General features: G+C 38.8%; 1 protein-coding gene across 2 annotated transcripts; it reads left to right on the plus strand.

Annotated features, from left to right (window-relative positions):
* Positions 1-7,864: 7,864 nt before the first annotated feature.
* LOC149838624 (uncharacterized) lies at positions 7,865-18,511 on the plus strand. Of its 2 annotated transcripts, XM_090006710.1 has the most exons (17): positions 7,865-8,282; positions 9,252-9,602; positions 9,701-9,841; positions 10,437-10,569; positions 11,566-11,679; positions 11,801-11,874; positions 11,979-12,053; positions 13,059-13,151; positions 13,280-13,340; positions 13,438-13,770; positions 15,490-15,616; positions 15,705-15,804; positions 16,320-16,389; positions 16,483-16,635; positions 16,867-16,962; positions 17,157-17,473; positions 17,950-18,511. In XM_090006710.1, exons 1-17 carry the CDS (start codon positions 8,199-8,201, stop codon positions 18,157-18,159), a joined length of 2,532 nt encoding a protein of 843 aa, XP_089862836.1. In that variant the 5' UTR covers positions 7,865-8,198; the 3' UTR covers positions 18,160-18,511. The 2 variants fall into 2 exon arrangements, with proteins under 2 accessions (XP_089862836.1, XP_089862837.1); XM_090006711.1 differs by lacking the exons at positions 16,867-16,962; positions 17,157-17,473; positions 17,950-18,511 and adding an exon at positions 16,779-16,854 and having other exon boundaries at positions 7,866-8,282.
* The last annotated feature ends 1,162 nt before the right edge of the window (positions 18,512-19,673 follow it).

A 19,673-nucleotide genomic window follows, 5' to 3' on the forward strand; every position in this document is an offset into this window, starting at 1 on the left:
TCCTCTGGATGATCTTGATCTCAAGATAAACTGCATCCAAAACTGTACTAACTTGGATGGGCCTCACATTTTTTCTCTATGTCAAAGAGCGGATCCTGTAAAAAGCTGCGTTTACAACCACAAACCACACTAGGGGTGGCAATCGGGTTGGTGGGTTGGGTTAACGGGTTGGCGAGTCAGAATACCTCAACACAAACACGACCCATTTATTAAATGGGCCGGATGTGGCAAACACGAACATGACCCATTTATTAAACGGGTAACCCAACACGACACGGTTAACCCGTTTAATAAATGGGTCCGGTCGACACGACACAATTACACGACATAGGTTCATGCCATTTTGGCTGCATGAGGCTGATGACACGAGTGGACATGCTTAGACACACTGACACGTATAATATTATTTAAATAATTTTTAATTTTATTTCAAAAATTATTTTTAATGTTAAACTATTCAAAAATAGTTTTTATTAATTAAAAAATTTAAAAATTCTGTGTCCAGTCCCATTTTATGAAAATCCACCGTTAATGCATATCCTCGAGTCCACGAATCATTGAGATTAATAGAAAATCCACCATTAATGGCGAATTTCAATGTCGCCTTATCCCATTCCCGTGTGTAGGTGGAGAAAATCTTGCATCTCCCACGTCATGAAAACTGAGACCATGGAGCTAATGACAGAGACGGTCCATGTTAGTTGAAGTTGTTGTCCCAACGGTACCAACTTTGTTGTATGACGCTTGCCATAAACTTTGGACAAGGTCATCAACGACAAGTTCCCCAAATAAACTACTCTTTAACTATATGCAAATGCATATGCTGGTTTTAGACCAATATGCAACTGTCCAGATATCTGACCATTGCTTAAGGCTTTTTGTCAAGATCAATTAGTCGGGTTTGACTCAGACCCGACCCGTACCAAACCCTATTGGAACAGGGTATGTTGATGAAAAAAAAGCCCTATTAGTACCTGGGTCAAACCCAAAAACACTGATTAGTTTATAGAGCTAGGTATGGTTTGTGAAATTTCATACCAGGTCTGCGTCCATCTCGAATTCTGATTAAGACCCGTGATTTTTTAATGCTAAAATAGATTATATATATTAAGTATAGACCAGGTCTGGTTCATGTAATCCTTATAAGATCTGAGTATGATTTTTTCTTATCGTGGACCCAATCAAACCTGAGACGAAGACGAAGACCAGATAATCAAAGTCAGATTCGGGTTGAGACCTGTTGGGTCCGAACCGTTGATACTCCTAGTTGAGATGTTACAAAATCAAAGCCCTGACGCAATAGCTGGCTTTAGACCCAAAAAAATAATACCAAGTCTCATGTTTAACCCAATCCATAAGCAATTTCAATACCTCTTGTGAAAATACCTTATCACCTTGAAACATTGCAACATTACCACATGCTCCTTAGAAGCTCAATAATCCAACAAAAAAGTGGTTGGGTGCCTCCCCACTTCTACCACACAAACTTCCAATAATTGCAGCAATGGTTTTTTTTTTTTTTTTTGTCTTTTTAAAAGTGTTAACCCAATAATCTCTCTCTGTCTCTCTCTTGTGCAGATGATAGGGCTGGGAAACAAGACGAACAGCTCGTGCCACGTGAGAAGCTCGGCTCCGTTCGGAAATTGAGTTCAGCTAGCTGAGTTATGAGCTAGCTCGTTTAGGTAAATGAGCTGAGCACAAACATGGAAAGATCAACTCGGCTAGGCTTGAATAGGCTTGTTTTACATATTATAGTTTTATATATTATATATTATGTACATGTATTATATATAGGGTAAATATTGGCTAATAATGGAGGCATGAAACTAATGAGCTAGAAATCATAAGACTGAATCTAACCACATAGATGTGTTGAATTTGATAAGCATGAAGCTTTGGATCGTGCTTTTCTAATGTAAAAATGTGAGCTTTTAAGTTATGAAATTTTGGTACATTATATACCAGTGATTTTTGAACTCCTTTAAAAACCTAATTACTTGTAATAATCACATGATTCAAAACAAGTTTTCTAATAAACAAACCATGTTGATCACATCCATAACATTTTATCTACAAAAAAATAGAAATTTTTGAAGAACAGAGTTATTCCTACTCATTAGTTTCTTACCTTCATTAGCAGCCAATATTTACCCTTATATATATTATATACATAATATGCATATTATATATGTAATATTCATATTATATATATTAGTAAGCTTTAAAAACACTTGAAAATGTTTTTTTTTCAAAAAATGAGCCAGCTCACAATCAGCTTGTAAAGCTTGGATCGTAATGAGCTCGGGCTCAGCTTGTCTTGTGACAAGCTCACAAGCCGAGCTTGAGCAGGGGGTGTACTCTTAACGAGACAAGCTCAATCATCCCAAGCACAGCTAGTCTACCAGCACTGGAAGAAGCCCTAACCCAAGATGGCCTAACGAGCCTAAACCTGATTTTAATGGTATTGAGACCAATGTTGACAGAATTGGTTTCTGAATTGAACTGGTGCACCAAACAAAAAAACCTTGAATCGGCCTGAAATGAATTGAGTAGAATTGGTTTATTTTAGAAAATGGCTTTTTTTAATTCAAAAAAGAAATGAAACCTAAAACGATTCAGACCCGGTTCAGGTTGTATGTGGGCGATTCGATCTGAATCGAATGATTTAGTGCGATTCAATTCGATTTTAACAACTGGTGCAGACCTAAGCTGGATCTCGTGCCGTGTCTGGTTAGGTGAAGCTCAAGTGGCCCTAAATCAGGCTTTATTGAAAAGGCCTGCACCAAAGACCAAAGCCCAACACCAAGTACTTATTGGGCTGGGCCCAGACCTAGTCAACTTGGGCCTAATCAGGTTGCACGCCACTATCATCCCCACATCCAAATCTCTTCATTATTACGATATTCACATGAATCATGAGCCTTTGGTAGTGGCTCCCCACAATTAAAACCCTTCCTGGAGTAGCAAGTAAAAATAAAATTGCACTGGCTAGCTTCATTATTCCCTTGCAAATTTCCCATATTTTTACACACGGTTCCACCGACACATGAAGCTGCCCCCCCAACCAATAAATTCCATAAGTTTTTAACGAATTTGTACTAATCTTACCAAATATTTCCTTTTGGCAAAAAATATGGTCAAAATTTTTCTTGCCCTTAACTATGTCCCACAAATGATTCTCTGCTGGTGGGGTCCTCCTAGACCTAACTCTTATTTTTTCCTTAAAAAAAAAACTGTTATTTCAGATTACATCTTGATGAATTTTTCTTCTTCTCTCTCTCAAAAAAAAAGGCTCTGTCCCACAAAGAATACTGCAACTTGATATAAGATATAATGGTCCCCAAAGCACAAGCTGCCTAGCGCTAATGATGCTTATATCAACTCTTAATCACTTTCATCCATTAGCTTAGCATGTTTTTTTTTAGTTCAAGAGAAAAACACTCATCACCGGCTGCACATTGGCAGATCTCCAGTTGGTAACACTCAACTTCAACTTTGCAGTAAAATTTTTAAAAACTTCTCATGTCATAAACTCTAGTATGCAAAACTTTTTTTTCCTGTGATTTCTCTCTTCCAACAGTGCCCTGAGGGATGGGGCTATGAGTTTCAAACTATAATCTCATGTCATATGACAAATCACAATCTCTCTTAGCCAGAAAATGGAGAGCTTTTTTTTGTAGGATTAATTTAGCAAACTCTAATAGTTGGATTTAGCCTTCTTAATTACAAAATTTGACAAGGGAATACGATGGTATAAAGGCAATAAACACATTAATTAAAAAATCAAAAGTGACGCATTGCACATTTGCACTAATGAGTGTGGATTAGGTCAGAGGTGCCCTTGACGCTATTACCATCAGGGATCCCTTGGATGCAATGGATGAATTGCATCCAACGATCCATGGCTGTCGTTGCTTTCTTTTCAGCCGTTTATTTTAAAAAATGTAAAAGATGTTCATCTATGGTTTGAATGACTTTGAAATTTTTTGTGGGACTTGATAAATGTTTTTTTTTTTTTTGGGTAAGGGACTTGATGAATGTCAACTAAGAGATTTTTTTTTTTTTGAAGAATAATGTGAAAGATGTTATTAACAAAACAATAGTATAGTACAGGGTTTTGAGGACAAGCGATTCTCAGGAACCGAATATTCATTCTCTCGTTACATGGTTTACTCTGAACAAAGGGTGCAGTTCTTGAAGTTGCCTCCGACAATCAATCGAATTCCTTGGATCATGTTATAGCCTGATATTTAGAAGACGATCTAGATGCCACCTTCAGAGCTTCAAGAGGGTCAACTAGCAGTGTGTGAGTCTCAGAGTGATGACATGGCAGTTGATTAAAAAAATGCTAATTATTTAGAATTTTAGTAAGAAAGAGAAGAAGTCGAACACATGGCATCACCAGTAGACAAGTAAATTAGTAGAAGAGCTCCACACGAGGGAGGCATAAATCCAGAGTCCTAAGGAATGTCTCTCTTTGTAGAAGTTAATTAATTAAGTTAATTGATTGTTTTTTAATTAAGAGTTCATAATTAAATTGATTAATTAGTGTAGAGTCTTTAGTAAGTAAGAGTCTTAGCTTAGTTGGGTTATTATATTTTTTAATTAAATAAAATTTGGATAACTATGACTCAACCCCAACTCTTTTTATATAAGGAGGTTTGAGAGAGAGATATTTTTATTATGAAATTGAATTGAAGTTCACATAATTTTTTCTCTAGTTGTTCCCTTCTCTCTCTCAAACGTCTATTTATCTCTCTTTTTTGTTTCTCTCTATACTCTCACTCTTTCCTCATGACATCCGGTCCTCTCTAGACTCCATTGCATATCAGATCTACGAGAGTTGGATTACCAACTCTTTTTTGGGGCCCAAGCTCTCCCAATGCAACCATACATTTTGCTCTTTCGACGAGTCGAGTGACGTCTCCACATTGCAAGTCATATGTCTGCATTCCTGAATGTAGAGAACCTCATCCCAACCTTCTCCAGACCTTGAAGGTACTTCCACAACCTCTCTTTAGTCTTAGATCCTGAAACCTAAAACTGCATCCTGTCGGGTGTTCGAAATGCACAGATTTTCTAAATCGATAACTCCTTATGCTTTAACAACCTCTCTCTATGTTTAGATCATATCTCAAACCCTCATACATGTCCCTAAGTGTTCATAGAACTCCTTAACCAGAGCTTTTCAATTTTTGATTGAAACTACACCCAAAACACTAATCGAACCCAAACCATTCTGATTTTTCTTTACCTCCCAAACGGATGAGACATACTTTGACATATATCGTGAGGGCATAAGATCCCGATGCTTATATCGCAAAGTGCACATCCCATTGAATTAAATTCATTATTTTATATGGATGGACACATTTTTTCTAAATAACCTAGTGTTTCTTTCCTCTCTTTCCTCCCAAACCCTTCACCACGCAGCTCATATCCACCAATGCCATACTTTAAGCTATTTTGACAAGAAACTAGCGACATGAGGTCCAAGAAAATTCTTCTTCCAAATAAGTTGATTGGATCATGTGATACCCGACCCACACTCAGAACAGATTGCTTGGAAGAAGCCATATTGCCAAAATAAGTGAAGAGTTTCTTGACTTTGACAACATAGAGGACCGCGGTTTGCTAGCTATTGGCCAATTTTTTTGTAGTCGTTCTTGGGTATTGACATTACCCACGAGCAATAGCCATGTGATAAACATTTCTCTAGGAAAGTGATCCTTCACCCAAAGGGTATGTTTGGAAGTGATGTAAAATGAAAAATTCATACAAATTTTCCGACCCTTCAAAACAAGAGATTTTTTTTCTCTAAAAAGTACACTTTTTAATAAAAAACATTCCTATGTGAGAAGGCTGGAGGAATATTTCCTATCAAGAAAAAAATTATTTTTACACTCTCCACCACCCACCATCTCACCATCACCATCACCATCACCACCACCACCATCACTACCACCCTCCTCTTACTCTCTCTCATTTTTTCACATTTTCTCACTCTGTTTTTCTCATGCTATACAAACAAGTGAAAAACTTTCTTTTACAAAACTTATCGGTATAAAAAACTCTCATAGGCAAAACTTTCTTTTCTTATGAGAGTTTATACCTCTTCGAAACGTACCCAAAGTGTTCGAGGTGGGAGCCCATCTTTCAGGCAAGCTCTATATGCAGAACTCGTACTGAAACCCCCAGCAGAGGCTAAAGGCCACACATATTCTTGTCCATTGCAGCGAGCTTGATAAAATTGTTTGAAAAAATTGAAGGCTGAGTTCTTCCATGATTGATGAGGTTGACATGAGTAAGCTCTGTCGAGAAAATGATATTTTGTTTTAATGAATGTCCACTATGAAGGCAGGTTATATGTTCCCCCAGGAACACGCATTGTAGCTACAGTGCGTGTTTCAGGGTCCCCACTGAGCGTCGTGTGACGCTCAGTGGGGTGTACGGGAGAGCCATACACCACCGTACGTCCTGTAGGCTGATGTACGGCTCCCCCGTACACCCACTGAGTGCCACACGGCGGTGGAGACCCCAAAACATGCACTGCAGATATAGTGCGTGTTCCGGAGGTGCACACTCAACACCCTCTCACTAAGAGATACTACCGCTAATCTTTACCCCCACAGTGTGAATCTTCCATGAACGTAGAATTTCATATTCAAAGATCTAATATTTAAAAGTAATATGTGATTTGTGAATTAGGAGAGGGTTGGGCCAGTCTGCCCCTGGTTGCCCAAGTGGTTAGGACATATTCTTGGCAAGATGGTGAAAGCTCATCTAGTCCATGATCTATTCCTATTCCTCTTGGCATCGATCACACCGCTGGCTTCCCATGTGGGTATTCTTTGTGAGCTATGGTATTGACTCAGGGTTTACTATGTAAGAGGGGAGGCCATTAAGTAACCTCTATTTTAGATAGGTTCCTCGTCATCCAAAAGAAACAAAGGTTGGGCCAAAGATGCTTGTTTCTTTCTCTTTTATTTTTTATTTTTAGTTTTTGTCTGGAAGGAGCTGCACTCGGCATGAAGACCTGGTCACGTTACCTGCCATACTTACAGTCATGATACCGACTAGCAGCATAAAACTCCGAGCCTAAGACCCCAAAGCCTATACCAAGCATAAGCTGGAGCAAAAAAGACATGAAACTCGAACCGTGGCCAAAGCCCCCACCCCACTGCGCCAAGTTTTCTATCAAATTCGAAATCAGGACTTAAGACAGCAGAATCACCATTAGCATAACACAAGATCACCTCTGATTTGAGATCCCAGTTAATGCCACCATCCTTATTTGTTGCTAATGAAAGATCAAGCCTTTTACAGCTCTGATGTGATATGATTTTTTTTTTATTCATGAAATTTTGGCACATTGTGGTCTTCTTTACAAACCTAATTACTCGTCATAATAAATTTTCTCACATCGGTAACATTTGCTCTACAAAAACTTTAAAAGCTTTTTTAAGAAAAAGAGTTCTACACTTAACCTACATTCTTGACATAGGCTCAACACCATAGTCAATTCACAAACACCATAAATTCAATACATGGACCTAGGGCCATCAGCTTTCAAATGTTCAACTTTGTGGGAGCAACAAAAACCACCCATACTGGATACCATTAATCCATTTAAGAATTGAGACGTTGGATGTCAAAAACAAAGATTTGGTGAGTAGTTAATGGGCAGTGGATATGCACACGAAGTCCACGCCATTATCCATAAATGAGCCCATTAAAAAATTAGGCTGTGTGGACTTGTGGTACTGATGAAAATTGCAAGTCCAAGTAAAGGATAGTCTAGTAAAATCAGCAAGTGCTCTAAAGTTTTAAACTACAAAAATTCCACTCAACAAAAAAAAAAAATCGGGTGAAAGTCTGAAAAGGAACGTCTCTCTCTCTCTCTCGAAACAAAAAACAAAAAAAAGAAAAAGAAAAACCTTTACTGCCCTGGGAATCGATTTTCCCGGGCAGTCGTTTCCGGCGTGGTGCATGTCGCCGGAAAATCTCGGCTTGATCGTCCGGCAGGACGTGGTGGGTTCGCTCTTTGTAGGAGGGGCGGCGGCGAGGTTGGTTGGGTGGTGGTGCTGAGTGGGTTCGGGAGGAATCTGCTGGTTGGTGCCGGAGATCCGTGACGGAGGTTCCGGGGGTCGGCCGGTGGGTGGGGGTCGGAGGAGGATGCGGGAATACGGGGGGTTGTGATGGAGGTGAAGCTCTTCGGGTGCTTGGTGTCGGTGGAGAATGGAGTTCTCAGATCCTCCTTCTTAGTCGTCGCCGTTTTTAACGTAAGATTCCACCGGCTTTTGCGGGATTTTTTCGGCGTTTCGGGCCGGTTTGTTTTTCGGTGATTCAGTGATGGGTTTTAGGGGTTCGCTTGGTTTCTTTGTGTCTTTGATCTTGTGGTGTTCTCCATTTAGTTGGTTTTCTGGGGAGATGAGTTTTTGGGGATTTTTTTTTTCTTTTTGGTGTAGTTCGGCGGAGAGATGGTGCGAAAATTTCGTGGTTCTTAAAGTCTAGCAAGTAGTAGCGGTTTGAGGAATGCATATGAACTACTTTGCTTTTGTTTTTTGTGATTTTGTGATTTTGTGAGATTTGGGGTTTTTCACTGGTTGAAACTAAAGGGTTTAGCAAAATCTGGGAGTTGGGTTTTCGCTTTTTGGACTAGATTTGATCTTGCATTTGCTGGTACTTCAGTTTTCTACTACTTTGTGGAAATTGGTTGGTGTTTATGAATTCCTGGAAATTCTGTTTTTTTTTTCTTCAAAAGTGCGGTTCCTCTGGTTTGGGTTTTCAGGGTTTTGGTTTGTGGTTAGAGTGCCATGGAGTTTTTTGTCAAACTATATGGATATGGTTGGGCTCATGAGCTTAATAGCCGCTTGAACTATTTCGACATCGATGGGTCTTCCCTTTCTTTCTGGGAAATTGGGTAGTTTTTCCTAATTTAAGAGATTTCTTTCTGTGGATTAGTTGTAGTTTTTCTGCTCACATTAACGTGGCAATGTAACCGGTTGCACTTCCTGTAGACAGAAATTGAGAAACTAGGATTTTTAAGACGCTTTTAGAAATCATTGTCTGAATTTGAATTAGTATGTTTAGTTAATATGTTTTAGTGCCTTGCAGTGATTTGGTCTCATTTAAATTGGGTTTTGCTTTGTTGAGGGAATTATGTAGGTCGCGATCTATCTATATGGGTCACACATTCCAATTAGTGTATGTTCTTTCAATTTTGATTATTTTTCTGTTGTTTGTTACAGATTTTGTTAGTTCTGATATGGATTGAAGGCGTTATTTGTAGAACAGAGGACGGCTGGACAAGCCATCTGGCCACAGAATCGAGGGCTCAAAACAGCCTCTCCCATTCTTGCATCCATGATGAGATATTGCATCAGAGGCGTCACCCTGGACGAAAGGAATATTCTGTTACCCCACAAGTGTACCAAGAGATTGGTCATTCGAAATTTCACAGGAAAGGGAGGACTTTGCTTGAATCTTCTGAAACAGAAATACAGCAAGATTTAAGGCAGCCTATAAGGATATATTTAAATTATGATGCCGTCGGGCATTCTCCTGATCGAGATTGCCGTGGTGCTGGGGATATTGTGAAGGTGGGATTGAGATTTAAAATAATTCATATTGCTGATGTATTGTTGAATGGATATATCTTCATCATCTATTCTGTTAATTTGTTGTTTGTCATCCTCAGCTGGGTGAACCTCCTGTGTCTTTGGTGCCTGGTGTACCAGCGTGCAATCCGCATGGAGATCCTCCAGTATTTGGTGACTGCTGGTATAATTGTACTGTTGATGATGTAACTGGAGAGGACAAGAAACATCGACTTCACAAGGTGCCATGTCTTGCCAATGTCCTTTTCCCAATTCTTCCTGTATATATATTTTTTACAGCCAATCCTGGTGGAGCTTTGAATCATATCAGTTCATGTTTCACGTAATGTCCTGTATGTCTCAAAGTTCCTAGCCATGGCAAAGCTCCAACGTCTTGATTTCTACACGATGATATAGATATTACAATTTAAATCTCCTGTTATCTACTTGGCACCACCACAGTTTTTGTGCTTATCAGACTCAAGAACTCCTTTGCAACCCACCAGAATTTCTGGTCTATGTTCACTTCTTATATAATGGCTATAGGTCATTAAGAATTCAAGATTTGAATTTTAAATTGAAAAATTGTACTCCGTTTTCATCTATTTGGTTGGCTGCTGCTTAAGCTGGCAATGAAGGTGGACATGTTCAGCTATCTTTATGTTATCTGACATTGTAATTCACATATTTCCTTCAATAATAAGATTTTGTAATCTCACACATTGCTTAGGAAACAGTCCAAAATCAATTGAAATATCCTAAATTTAACTTACTTTGGTTTGATTATATGTTCGAGTACCTTGTGGGATTTGATTTTAATGGTATCTGTTTGACCAGGCACTGGGGCAGACAGCTGATTGGTTCAAACTAGCCTTGTCTGTTGAACCTGTCAAGGGAAACTTGCGTCTTAGTGGATACTCTGCATGTGGCCAAGATGGTGGGGTGCAGCTTCCACGTGAATATGTAGAAGGTGCTTAACTATATATTATTTCTTGAATGACAGAGATCTGATTTACTTGGCACAAAATGCATTATTGATTTGTTATTTGTATTGCACTAGCAAAATATGGAGATTTATTGTTTGCATTATTTGAAGACATGTTTTAATCAGGTTTCTTTAGTTTAGATATGTTATATATTTTAAATATATCTATATGCAGAACCTTCCTTTTTTCTGATGTAACAGCAGTTGTACTGGCTTCATTTATTATCTGGCTACAGGTTCATGCTAAAAGTGAACATATTTCACCTAAACATTTAATTAGTTATCCTTCTACCTTCCTCTCTTCAAAATGAATAAATTACATCAACTGTTTAAATATTAGTCACATGCTCGGGTGTCGGTGACCCCCATCTGGGGTTTATCTCTCAGGGGGTCGGGCCCATTAACCAATCCGGTTCTTGGTGAGGGTTTCTCATCATAAAAAAAAAAGATTTGTCAAATGCTTCACAGAGTAGCGTGGTAAACACCATTATTTCTTGATTGTCTTATGACAGGGTTTGGGTGTTTTTAGCTGTATGTTTTAACCTTGTCCATGTGTTGTATTTTCCTTTTCGAAGCTGCTTACAGCCTTAAACTGAAAAATTGTTGTGGTGACAAAGGAAACCATCAGTCCATTTTATACATTGAAACTTACCTCAACACTTGAATATGTTGGAGCTTGTCCTATTCCAATAACTCACTTGACTATGTGTCTGTGTAGTTCGGATGGGAGGTCTACATGTATGAGACAATGAATGCTGTAGTGTTTGGCAAGTGCAAATTCCTATAACCTTGGCTTCCATGTTCTTGAATTGATTGTTTGTACTAGGGCTTAACGTATCACTTAATAGGGTAGAGAACTGCTGTTAAGCATGAGCTTCCCATTTCTGATTTTGATAGATGAAACATATCCATTTGATTATCTGATCCAAATCCAGCTAGACCATTTCTGCATATGGATTATACAGTTTCTCTTGTTTTCAGAGGGGGTTGCTGATGCTGACTTAGTTCTTCTGGTTACAACAAGGCCGACTACGGGCAACACACTTGCCTGGGCTGTGGCATGTGAGCGTGATCAGTGGGGCCGTGCAATAGCTGGTAAGAATGCTTTGGTGGATGCTTACCATAGATTGTTCCCTTTACTCATGTTGGTCAGGTGAGTGTAAGTCGTGAAGTGTATGTTACTGGTCATTACTTCTCATAGTTCTGCCTCATCCAGGTCATGTAAATGTTGCTCCTCGTCACTTGACTGCTGAAGCAGAGACTTTGCTTTCAGCGACTCTGATACATGAGGTTTGTCATGCTTACTTCCATGTGTATGTGTGCGTGCTTGAATCTGTAAACTGCATGCTGCTGTATTTTTTTTAAGGTTTGATAAGTTAAATTGCATTATCCAGGTCGTGCACGTTCTAGGCTTTGATCCACATGCTTTTGCACACTTCCGGGATGAGAGGAAAATAAGACGTAATCAGGTGCTTACCTTTTTACTTTTTTAAGCAAGCTAGCTGTAACTTTAGCTTTGATGATTTATGTGGGTTCCAACTTCCAAGTTTGTGAATCACAGGTTAGTTTCAGTCCCCTTTGTGGTATTATCATTCTTTTTTTATCACAAGTTCATACAAGCATTCAACCTCTTAAGGAAGCATGTTAGAATATGTTTGTCAATCACAAGGCCTCTACATCAGCAGAGGCTGTAGCAGAATAACATGTGACACACAAAGTTAACCATAGTTCACTTCCTGTTGTATGCTTATTTACTTCTTGAGGTTTCCTTCTTACATTAGCTTTTGCTACTTCCTTTCTGCTTTCTGGTTTCCTTCCTTACATTAGCTTGCGCTACTCCCCTTTTTCATATTATGTTGTCAGTTCTGATTTCTGTCAATATTATTCCTTATGCCATTACATTTCTGCTCTCTTTTGCTGTTGAGACTTATTTCTTGTGTTTTTTGAAGTGAAGTTGAATATGAATGGCCCTAGTTGCCTTGTGACAGATAATATAAATTCCTATTTCATCTCTAAAAAAATCTTCACAATGTAGGACTGTTCATTTCTTCTAACAATCTCCAATAGATATCACTCATTTTTAAAGTGCCAAATGCATCAAATAATTTGTCATAGTTGAGAATCTTTTTTATGTTTAGAGGTATACTTTTTGGGCAGATCAAATGGGTAGACCATTTCTTATCCAAAGCTTTTATTGCCCCTTAATCTCTATTCTCTTCCTATGCAGTGCATTGTTTTTTTCTGATGTCCTGCAGAATGCCTAGTTCTGTACCACCTCAAAATCTCCATCAACAACTACTACAAAGAGATTCTAAACTATTTGTTTGTCATGAAACTTTTCTGTTATGTTACTAATTACTTTACTACCTTTGGTTCTCTATTTCTAAGACAATAGTTTTAACTTTCTCTGAAATTCTAATCCCCTACAATCTTTCTCATACAAAATGCTTACTTTGAAGCATCCTGATACGCAGGTCACGATGCAAGTGATGGATGAAAAGCTTGGGCGGATGGTAACACGCGTTGTCCTTCCACGTGTTGTAATGCACTGTAGACACCATTATGGGGTAAGTTAAGTAAGCTCGTCTCTTGGGGATTTGTTGTTTGTAAATGTCACAGTATTATTATAGTGGTTCTTTATTTTGGTGAATTTATGTTTACCTTATGTCCATTAGTAAAACTCAAATATGCACAGGCATTCTCTGAGAATTTTACTGGGCTGGAATTGGAAGATGGTGGAGGAAGGGGAACATCAGGTATCCTCAATCTTCTGTTATTTTGTGGCCACAATGTTATATAGCCTTGACCTTTTTCAATCATGTCTCAAGACTGTATGTGGGGACTTTTGTACAGGGTCTCACTGGGAAAAAAGGCTTTTGATGAATGAGATCATGACTGGATCTGTAGATACAAGATCAGTTGTTTCAAAGATGACACTTGCTTTATTGGAAGATAGTGGTTGGTACCGGGCAAATTACAGTATGGCTGATCGTCTTGATTGGGGACACAACCAAGGAACTGAATTTGTCACCTCTCCTTGCAATCAGTGGAAAGGGGCGTACCGGTGTAACACCACGCAGCTGTCTGGCTGTACATATAATAGGGAAGCAGAGGGCTACTGCCCTATTGTTAGCTATGGCGGGGACTTGCCAGTCTGGGCTCGCTATTTCCCACAGCCTAACAAAGGTAGGTTAGTTTATCTGCACTGGTTAAATAGACCCAAAAAACGTGTTTTTTTGTAGTTCCTTTTCTTTTTATCTTATTGTTCCTTACCTTGTTGCATTACATTTTATTATATATTGACACACACTAATGTGTATGGTTTAAAACTTTATTCATTTCATAATGGAGGAAAATAAAAAAGAACTGTTTATTTGATATTCAATGCTAAAATTATGCTGTTTAGTTGCTTCAAGTACTTTAGTAATTTAGATTGGAATAGATTTGGAAGGAATTTGCAGTCTGTAAACTTTCTGAACTGAAAAAGCTGCTTCATATGTTATGGAAGCATTTAATCGTGATATGAGTCTTGAAGCATGGAGAGTTCCCAGACAACCAAAACTTCCTGCTGCTTAATCACTGATTTCAAAAGATTTGGCAGAACTAGGTTATAAGTGAGTACCCACATCAAGGGCCAGTGCTTATGGGTTGCCTTTATCAGCTAAAAAAAGGGTCACATCATATGTCTCGTGACTGTTGGAATTTGTTTGACATTCAGAGGGCTTTTTTTCAGACATGAGAATGAGAAATCTCTCTTGTATGAAACTAACTTCTTAACGAGAAATAACTTTTTGTTGTTTGTTTCAAATGGGTAAGGTGAAAAACGGGAACATGTTTTCAATGAGACAATCATTGTCTTGTAAGAGATAGAAATAGAGCAACTAAATTGAAATGAATGCTGAAATTGCAGTGATTATTCAAAATGAATGCTGAAATTGCAGAGGTTATTACAAAGAGGAATTTGGAATTTTCTTGGAATGAAAACAAAAAAAGTGGCAAAATTTGTTTGTCCATTGAGTATGGCTATATTGGAATGATAAAGAGAATGAAGTCATAGACTAATCGATAGACAAGTGCTAGATTAATAGGAGTTAAAGTTTGCTTAGCCTTAATTTTTGCTTGTACTTTAGAAACTAAATTATTATTTTGCAGGCAGTGCTGTATCCAAAAATGCATGACATGTTTGTACCGTTTGAAAAGAATTATTAGACATCCAAAGGAGCTAACACAATAAAAGTTCCTCAATAACAAATTTGCTATAAATTTTGGGCTAACCCTTCATACCACTAAGCAATTGCGGTGTATTCATCTTTGAGATAGTCACTATGAGAACCAAGCGTAATATTTTTCTTATGCTTGGTCTTTTGGTGTCATAACTTCCTTTGAAATTGTTTTCTTTCTGTTCTCTTACATTGGCTGACATTTTTTTTCTCACTTTGCAGTGAAAAAGTCATGAATGATTTCATTGATTGGCATTGTTATTCATGATCACCACAACAATTACTGATTGTGTGTTGGATTGTTTAGAACGGCAGATTGGATCCCCATAGTTCTACCTAGATTTTTTAATGTGGTCCACATCTGTTGATTCCAACTTCTAAGAGGCCCATGCTTTTCACCTGTTGAACACTTGAACTATGAGTTTGGTGTTCACTTGCTGGCACTTTAAAACTGTATGGAGTTACACTGATATTCATCCATGATTTCAGTCACTGTTGTTTGGTAGCTTTCAGAGAAGTGCAAATTGAAATCAGTTTTACCAGGATTTATTGAAACTGTCCGCAATCCTTATGATTTTGTTCTCTAAGAATCATTTATTTGTATACATGACGAGAACATGTGGTTACTGATGCTCTAGAACTGTTTTATATATTCTTAAGAACTATGTCTTCTTGCCTCATGCAGGTGGTCAGTCGACATTGGCCGACTACTGCACATATTTTGTAGCGTACTCTGATGGATCATGTACAGACACAAATAGTGCAAGAGCACCTGACAGGATGTTGGGTGAAGTACGAGGACCTAACTCTAGGTATGTAATGTTTGAGCAATCTCCTTAATGTATAAGATGGGAATTTTTCTTAGATTAATAAAATTTAACATGATGTGTTCCTTTCCAGATGCATGTCATCATCTTTGGTGCGGACTGGGTTTGTTCGAGGTTCCACGACACAAGGGAATGGCTGTTATCAGCATCGATGCACAAAAAATTCTCTTGAGGTGATTTTGTTTTGCCCACAGGGGTTGCATCTTCACAGCTGAAGTATCAATATCAATATATTGGGTGCAGCAGGGTGTTCTTTCACATTCTTTTGGTCATTCAAACTTTTTTGTTTTTTGTTTTTTCATGAGGAATAGGGAAACCACCCCTGGGATCAGAGACCTAGTCGCGCTGGCTAAGCCTGCCATACTTATGGTTGCTTTTCTGATGGCGTAAACCCGTGGTGCACACCTTGCCACCAGGGAGTCGCCTTGTTTCGGCATAAGAAGGGGGCATAATACCCTTTCCCTTTCTTATATGCAAGGGGCTGACGTCTGTGAGAATGGATCCCTGACCACCTGCCTAGCAGCCAAAGCCCCCTCCCACTACGCCAAACCCTTTGGGGCTGGGTCATTTGAAGTTGAATCGTTTGAAATTAGTATTGTTATGTTTCTAAGGTCTAGATCCTGATCAATTTTATACGCAGTTTTGCTTGTAAATATTTCACTCTTGATAGTTCGTGTCTTTTGTTTAGGTTGCTGTTGATGGGAGCTGGAAGGTATGCCCTGAAGCTGGTGGGCCAGTTCAGTTCCCTAGTTTTAATGGTAAGACAACTATTATTTTGACGTTGTCATTGTGTTCTCATTTTCTCTTGGAGATATTTATGGTAACTGTTGTTGGCTCCTTGGGTAATGCAGGTGAACTGATCTGTCCTGCTTATCATGAATTATGTAACACTGTGCCGTTGCCCATCCCTGGCCAGTGTCCCAGCTCATGTTCTTTCAATGGAGACTGCATTGATGGGAAATGTTATTGCTTCCTTGGTTTTCACGGCCACGACTGCAGTAAAAGTAAGTCCATGAAAAATGTGTTTTCTGCAGCTTTCATCATATGGGAATGCTTCTGATTCTCTGAAGTTTTCAATTCCATAATAATCAGTTCGTTATGAAGATTTTTTAAATTTTGAAGATTAACCTTGTAATTACTTCTGTAGATCAAATCAAAGATGTCCCTGATGACAAGTATGATGTACTTCTAAATATCTGTTTTCAGATTTAACAACCAGCTTCATCTCTTCACAGGGACTTGTCCAAACGACTGCAGTGGCCATGGCAAGTGTAACTCCCATGGTATCTGTGAGTGCAAAATGGAATATACAGGTGTTGATTGCTCAACCGGTACTTTTTCCATCTCATTCTTTTAAATAACTGTATAATTCTTGTTCACCTTCATGGAATGCTGTACTGATGCTTTTTTAGCATTTATATATCCTTGACAGATGGCTCTCTGTTTGCCCTGTTCACTAGGGTTTTGTTGCCACCGATGCTTTCAAGGGCTTGTTTTTAATATGCTTATGATGTTCAATATGCAGTTGTTTGTGATGAGCAGTGCAGCCTGCATGGTGGTGTCTGTGATAATGGAGTTTGCGAGTTTCGATGCTCCGATTATGCTGGCTACACCTGCCAGAACAGCTCTGCCCTTCTCCCTAGCCTTTCAGTGTGTGGGGATGTGCTTGCTCGAGATGCCATTGACCAACATTGTGCTCCTAGCGAGTCAAGTATCCTGCAACAGTTAGAAGCAGCAGTGGTTATCCCAAACTACAACAGATTGATTCCAAGTGGTCGCACAATATTTAGCATACTTGATGATGGGTACTGTGCAGCTGCAGCAAAGCGGCTAGCCTGTTGGGTGAGTGCCTCCCGTTAGAATGGAGCATGTGATTAAGGGAGAAACAAAAATGTATTGGTTTTTGCTAGTTATTTTTTGGAATCATCTTATGTTCCAAATAAAAAGCTTTATTCTGTCCTTTTAAATGGCCTGACAAACTTGAGATTTGAATCTCTTTAGGTTAACATGCCAAAACTTCCTGCTTAACCTTACATTCACCCAAGAATAATTATCCTCCTCTTGGAGCTAAGATGATCATGCAATTTCTTTCAACAGTTTTTTCTTTTCTTCTCTCCTGATATATGTTGGTATGCACCCTTGTGTTTCTAGTGATTTGTTTGGTATTGTTTACCCAATTTAAATGTTTTCTGTTCATGAGTACAACTGAACTAAGAGTGAGTTAATATGTTTGATTCTTCAGAGTGAGTTTCTTGCTGCCACTGCATGAAATAACTCGGTGGAATAAGATTATTAACTCTAAACCTGTTATCTTGTAGATATCAATCCAAAAGTGTGACAAAGATGGTGACGATCGCCTCCGAGTGTGCCACTCAGCTTGCCAGTCCTATAACACAGCTTGTGGTGCGTTCCTAGATTGCTCGGATCAGACCCTGTTCAGCAGTGAGGAGGAAGGTGAAGGGCAGTGCACTGGATTTGGAGAGTTGCGGCCATGGTGGCTCCGACGATTCAAGCGCTTCTATTCATGAACATAGAGCTTGCCAGTGTCTCTAGTTCAGCTACACGTTGCAAGCGTCTGTAAATTATGTCTGTAGGTTTTCATTTTGTTTGTAGCCATAGTTGCGCTCTGTGAATACAGCAGTGCTCATTCCCACCAATCCCTCAAAAATCGAGGATTGCGTGTTTTCTAATTTGATTTTGGGCTTTTTAAGAACAGTCCAAATTGAGGAAAATCTTTATGAAGAATTTATGTTCTGTCCCCAGGCCGTTTAAGAAGCAGGCTGAGGCCGTTGCCTGGTTGTTTGATATTGAGCCTAGTGTATGAAGTGTATGAAGTGTATGAATTATATAATTGAAGCAATGAAATTTCTTATTGAGAAACATTGGTCTATCCATTTTCGAGCTTAAAAACGAAAAACCAGATGCCCAGAAGGTTTTGATCCCTTCGTCTCAGGTTCGACTCCCACCAGGTGTTCGAGTGCCTTTCACTGGTGGGCTCCGTGAGAGCTTGGGTGTCGTTTACCCCACTTGGAGATTACCTGCTTCGGTGGAAAACTTCATAAAAAGAAGCAAAAACAACAAAATCTGATGCTACTGATTTTTTCTATTCTTGTTAGGCCAGGTGAAACCCACACCCCCAGTTCTTCTCTGCCGCCCTTTTGACAGTTCCACCATCTCCTACAAATCCTCTCCCTGACGGATTATGGCCAGGGTGATTCCCCAGTTCTGTGGTGCCCTTTGACAGTCGGTTCTCATTTCTCAGACATAACTTTTAGATAAACTTTAATATGTTGTGCTCAAACAAATTCACGAAATCATTATCTAAAACTTCAAGCATGCGATATTTTGAAAATATCATGATTTTTATGATAATATTGGCATTTTGAAAGTACAAACAGTCGCCATATTTTCAAGATATTGCTGATATTTGTTGCATTGACCTTTGGTATGATAGCGTCTACTCATTCCCATGCTGTGTTCAGCTTTGCACCTTCTTAATCCCATTCTTTGTTTGCAAAGCAGTCAGGATTCTCAGACTTTGAAATTGATCATCCATGCTTTTCCACTAATTTGTCTCACATATGTCTTTATGCCTCTTTGAGAATGAAGATTAGGGATGTCAATGAAACGGATTTTATCAGGTATCTATCCGAATTCAATTCCATTTAGTTGCATTTGGTAAGCCAAAACCATATCCTATTATAATTGGATGCAAATATAGTTTTAATTTTTTTGCTATTGAATCCAACAAGTATCCTTCTTTCAAAAAAAAGAAGAAAAGAATCCAACAAATATCCTAATTTGATGGATATCCAAATCTGTTTACATGTAAAAAAGCAGATCTGGTATGAGCTTCTCACCATCTGAATCTGAATTCGAATCTGTTTGGCCAACACCCAGATATAGTATTGACAACATCCGATCCTAATGTGAATACATCCCTAATGAAGATCAAACGATTCAAATCACCACCAAAAAGAGGATGAGATCCACTGGCACAGAAAAAATCAATGGTCCAGATTTCACAACTTTTGCTACTTGG

This window comes from Nuphar pumila, chromosome 5, assembly GCF_984573655.1.
Source record: "Nuphar pumila chromosome 5, dmNupPumi1.hap1.1, whole genome shotgun sequence".
NCBI lineage: Eukaryota > Viridiplantae > Streptophyta > Magnoliopsida > Nymphaeales > Nymphaeaceae > Nuphar > Nuphar pumila.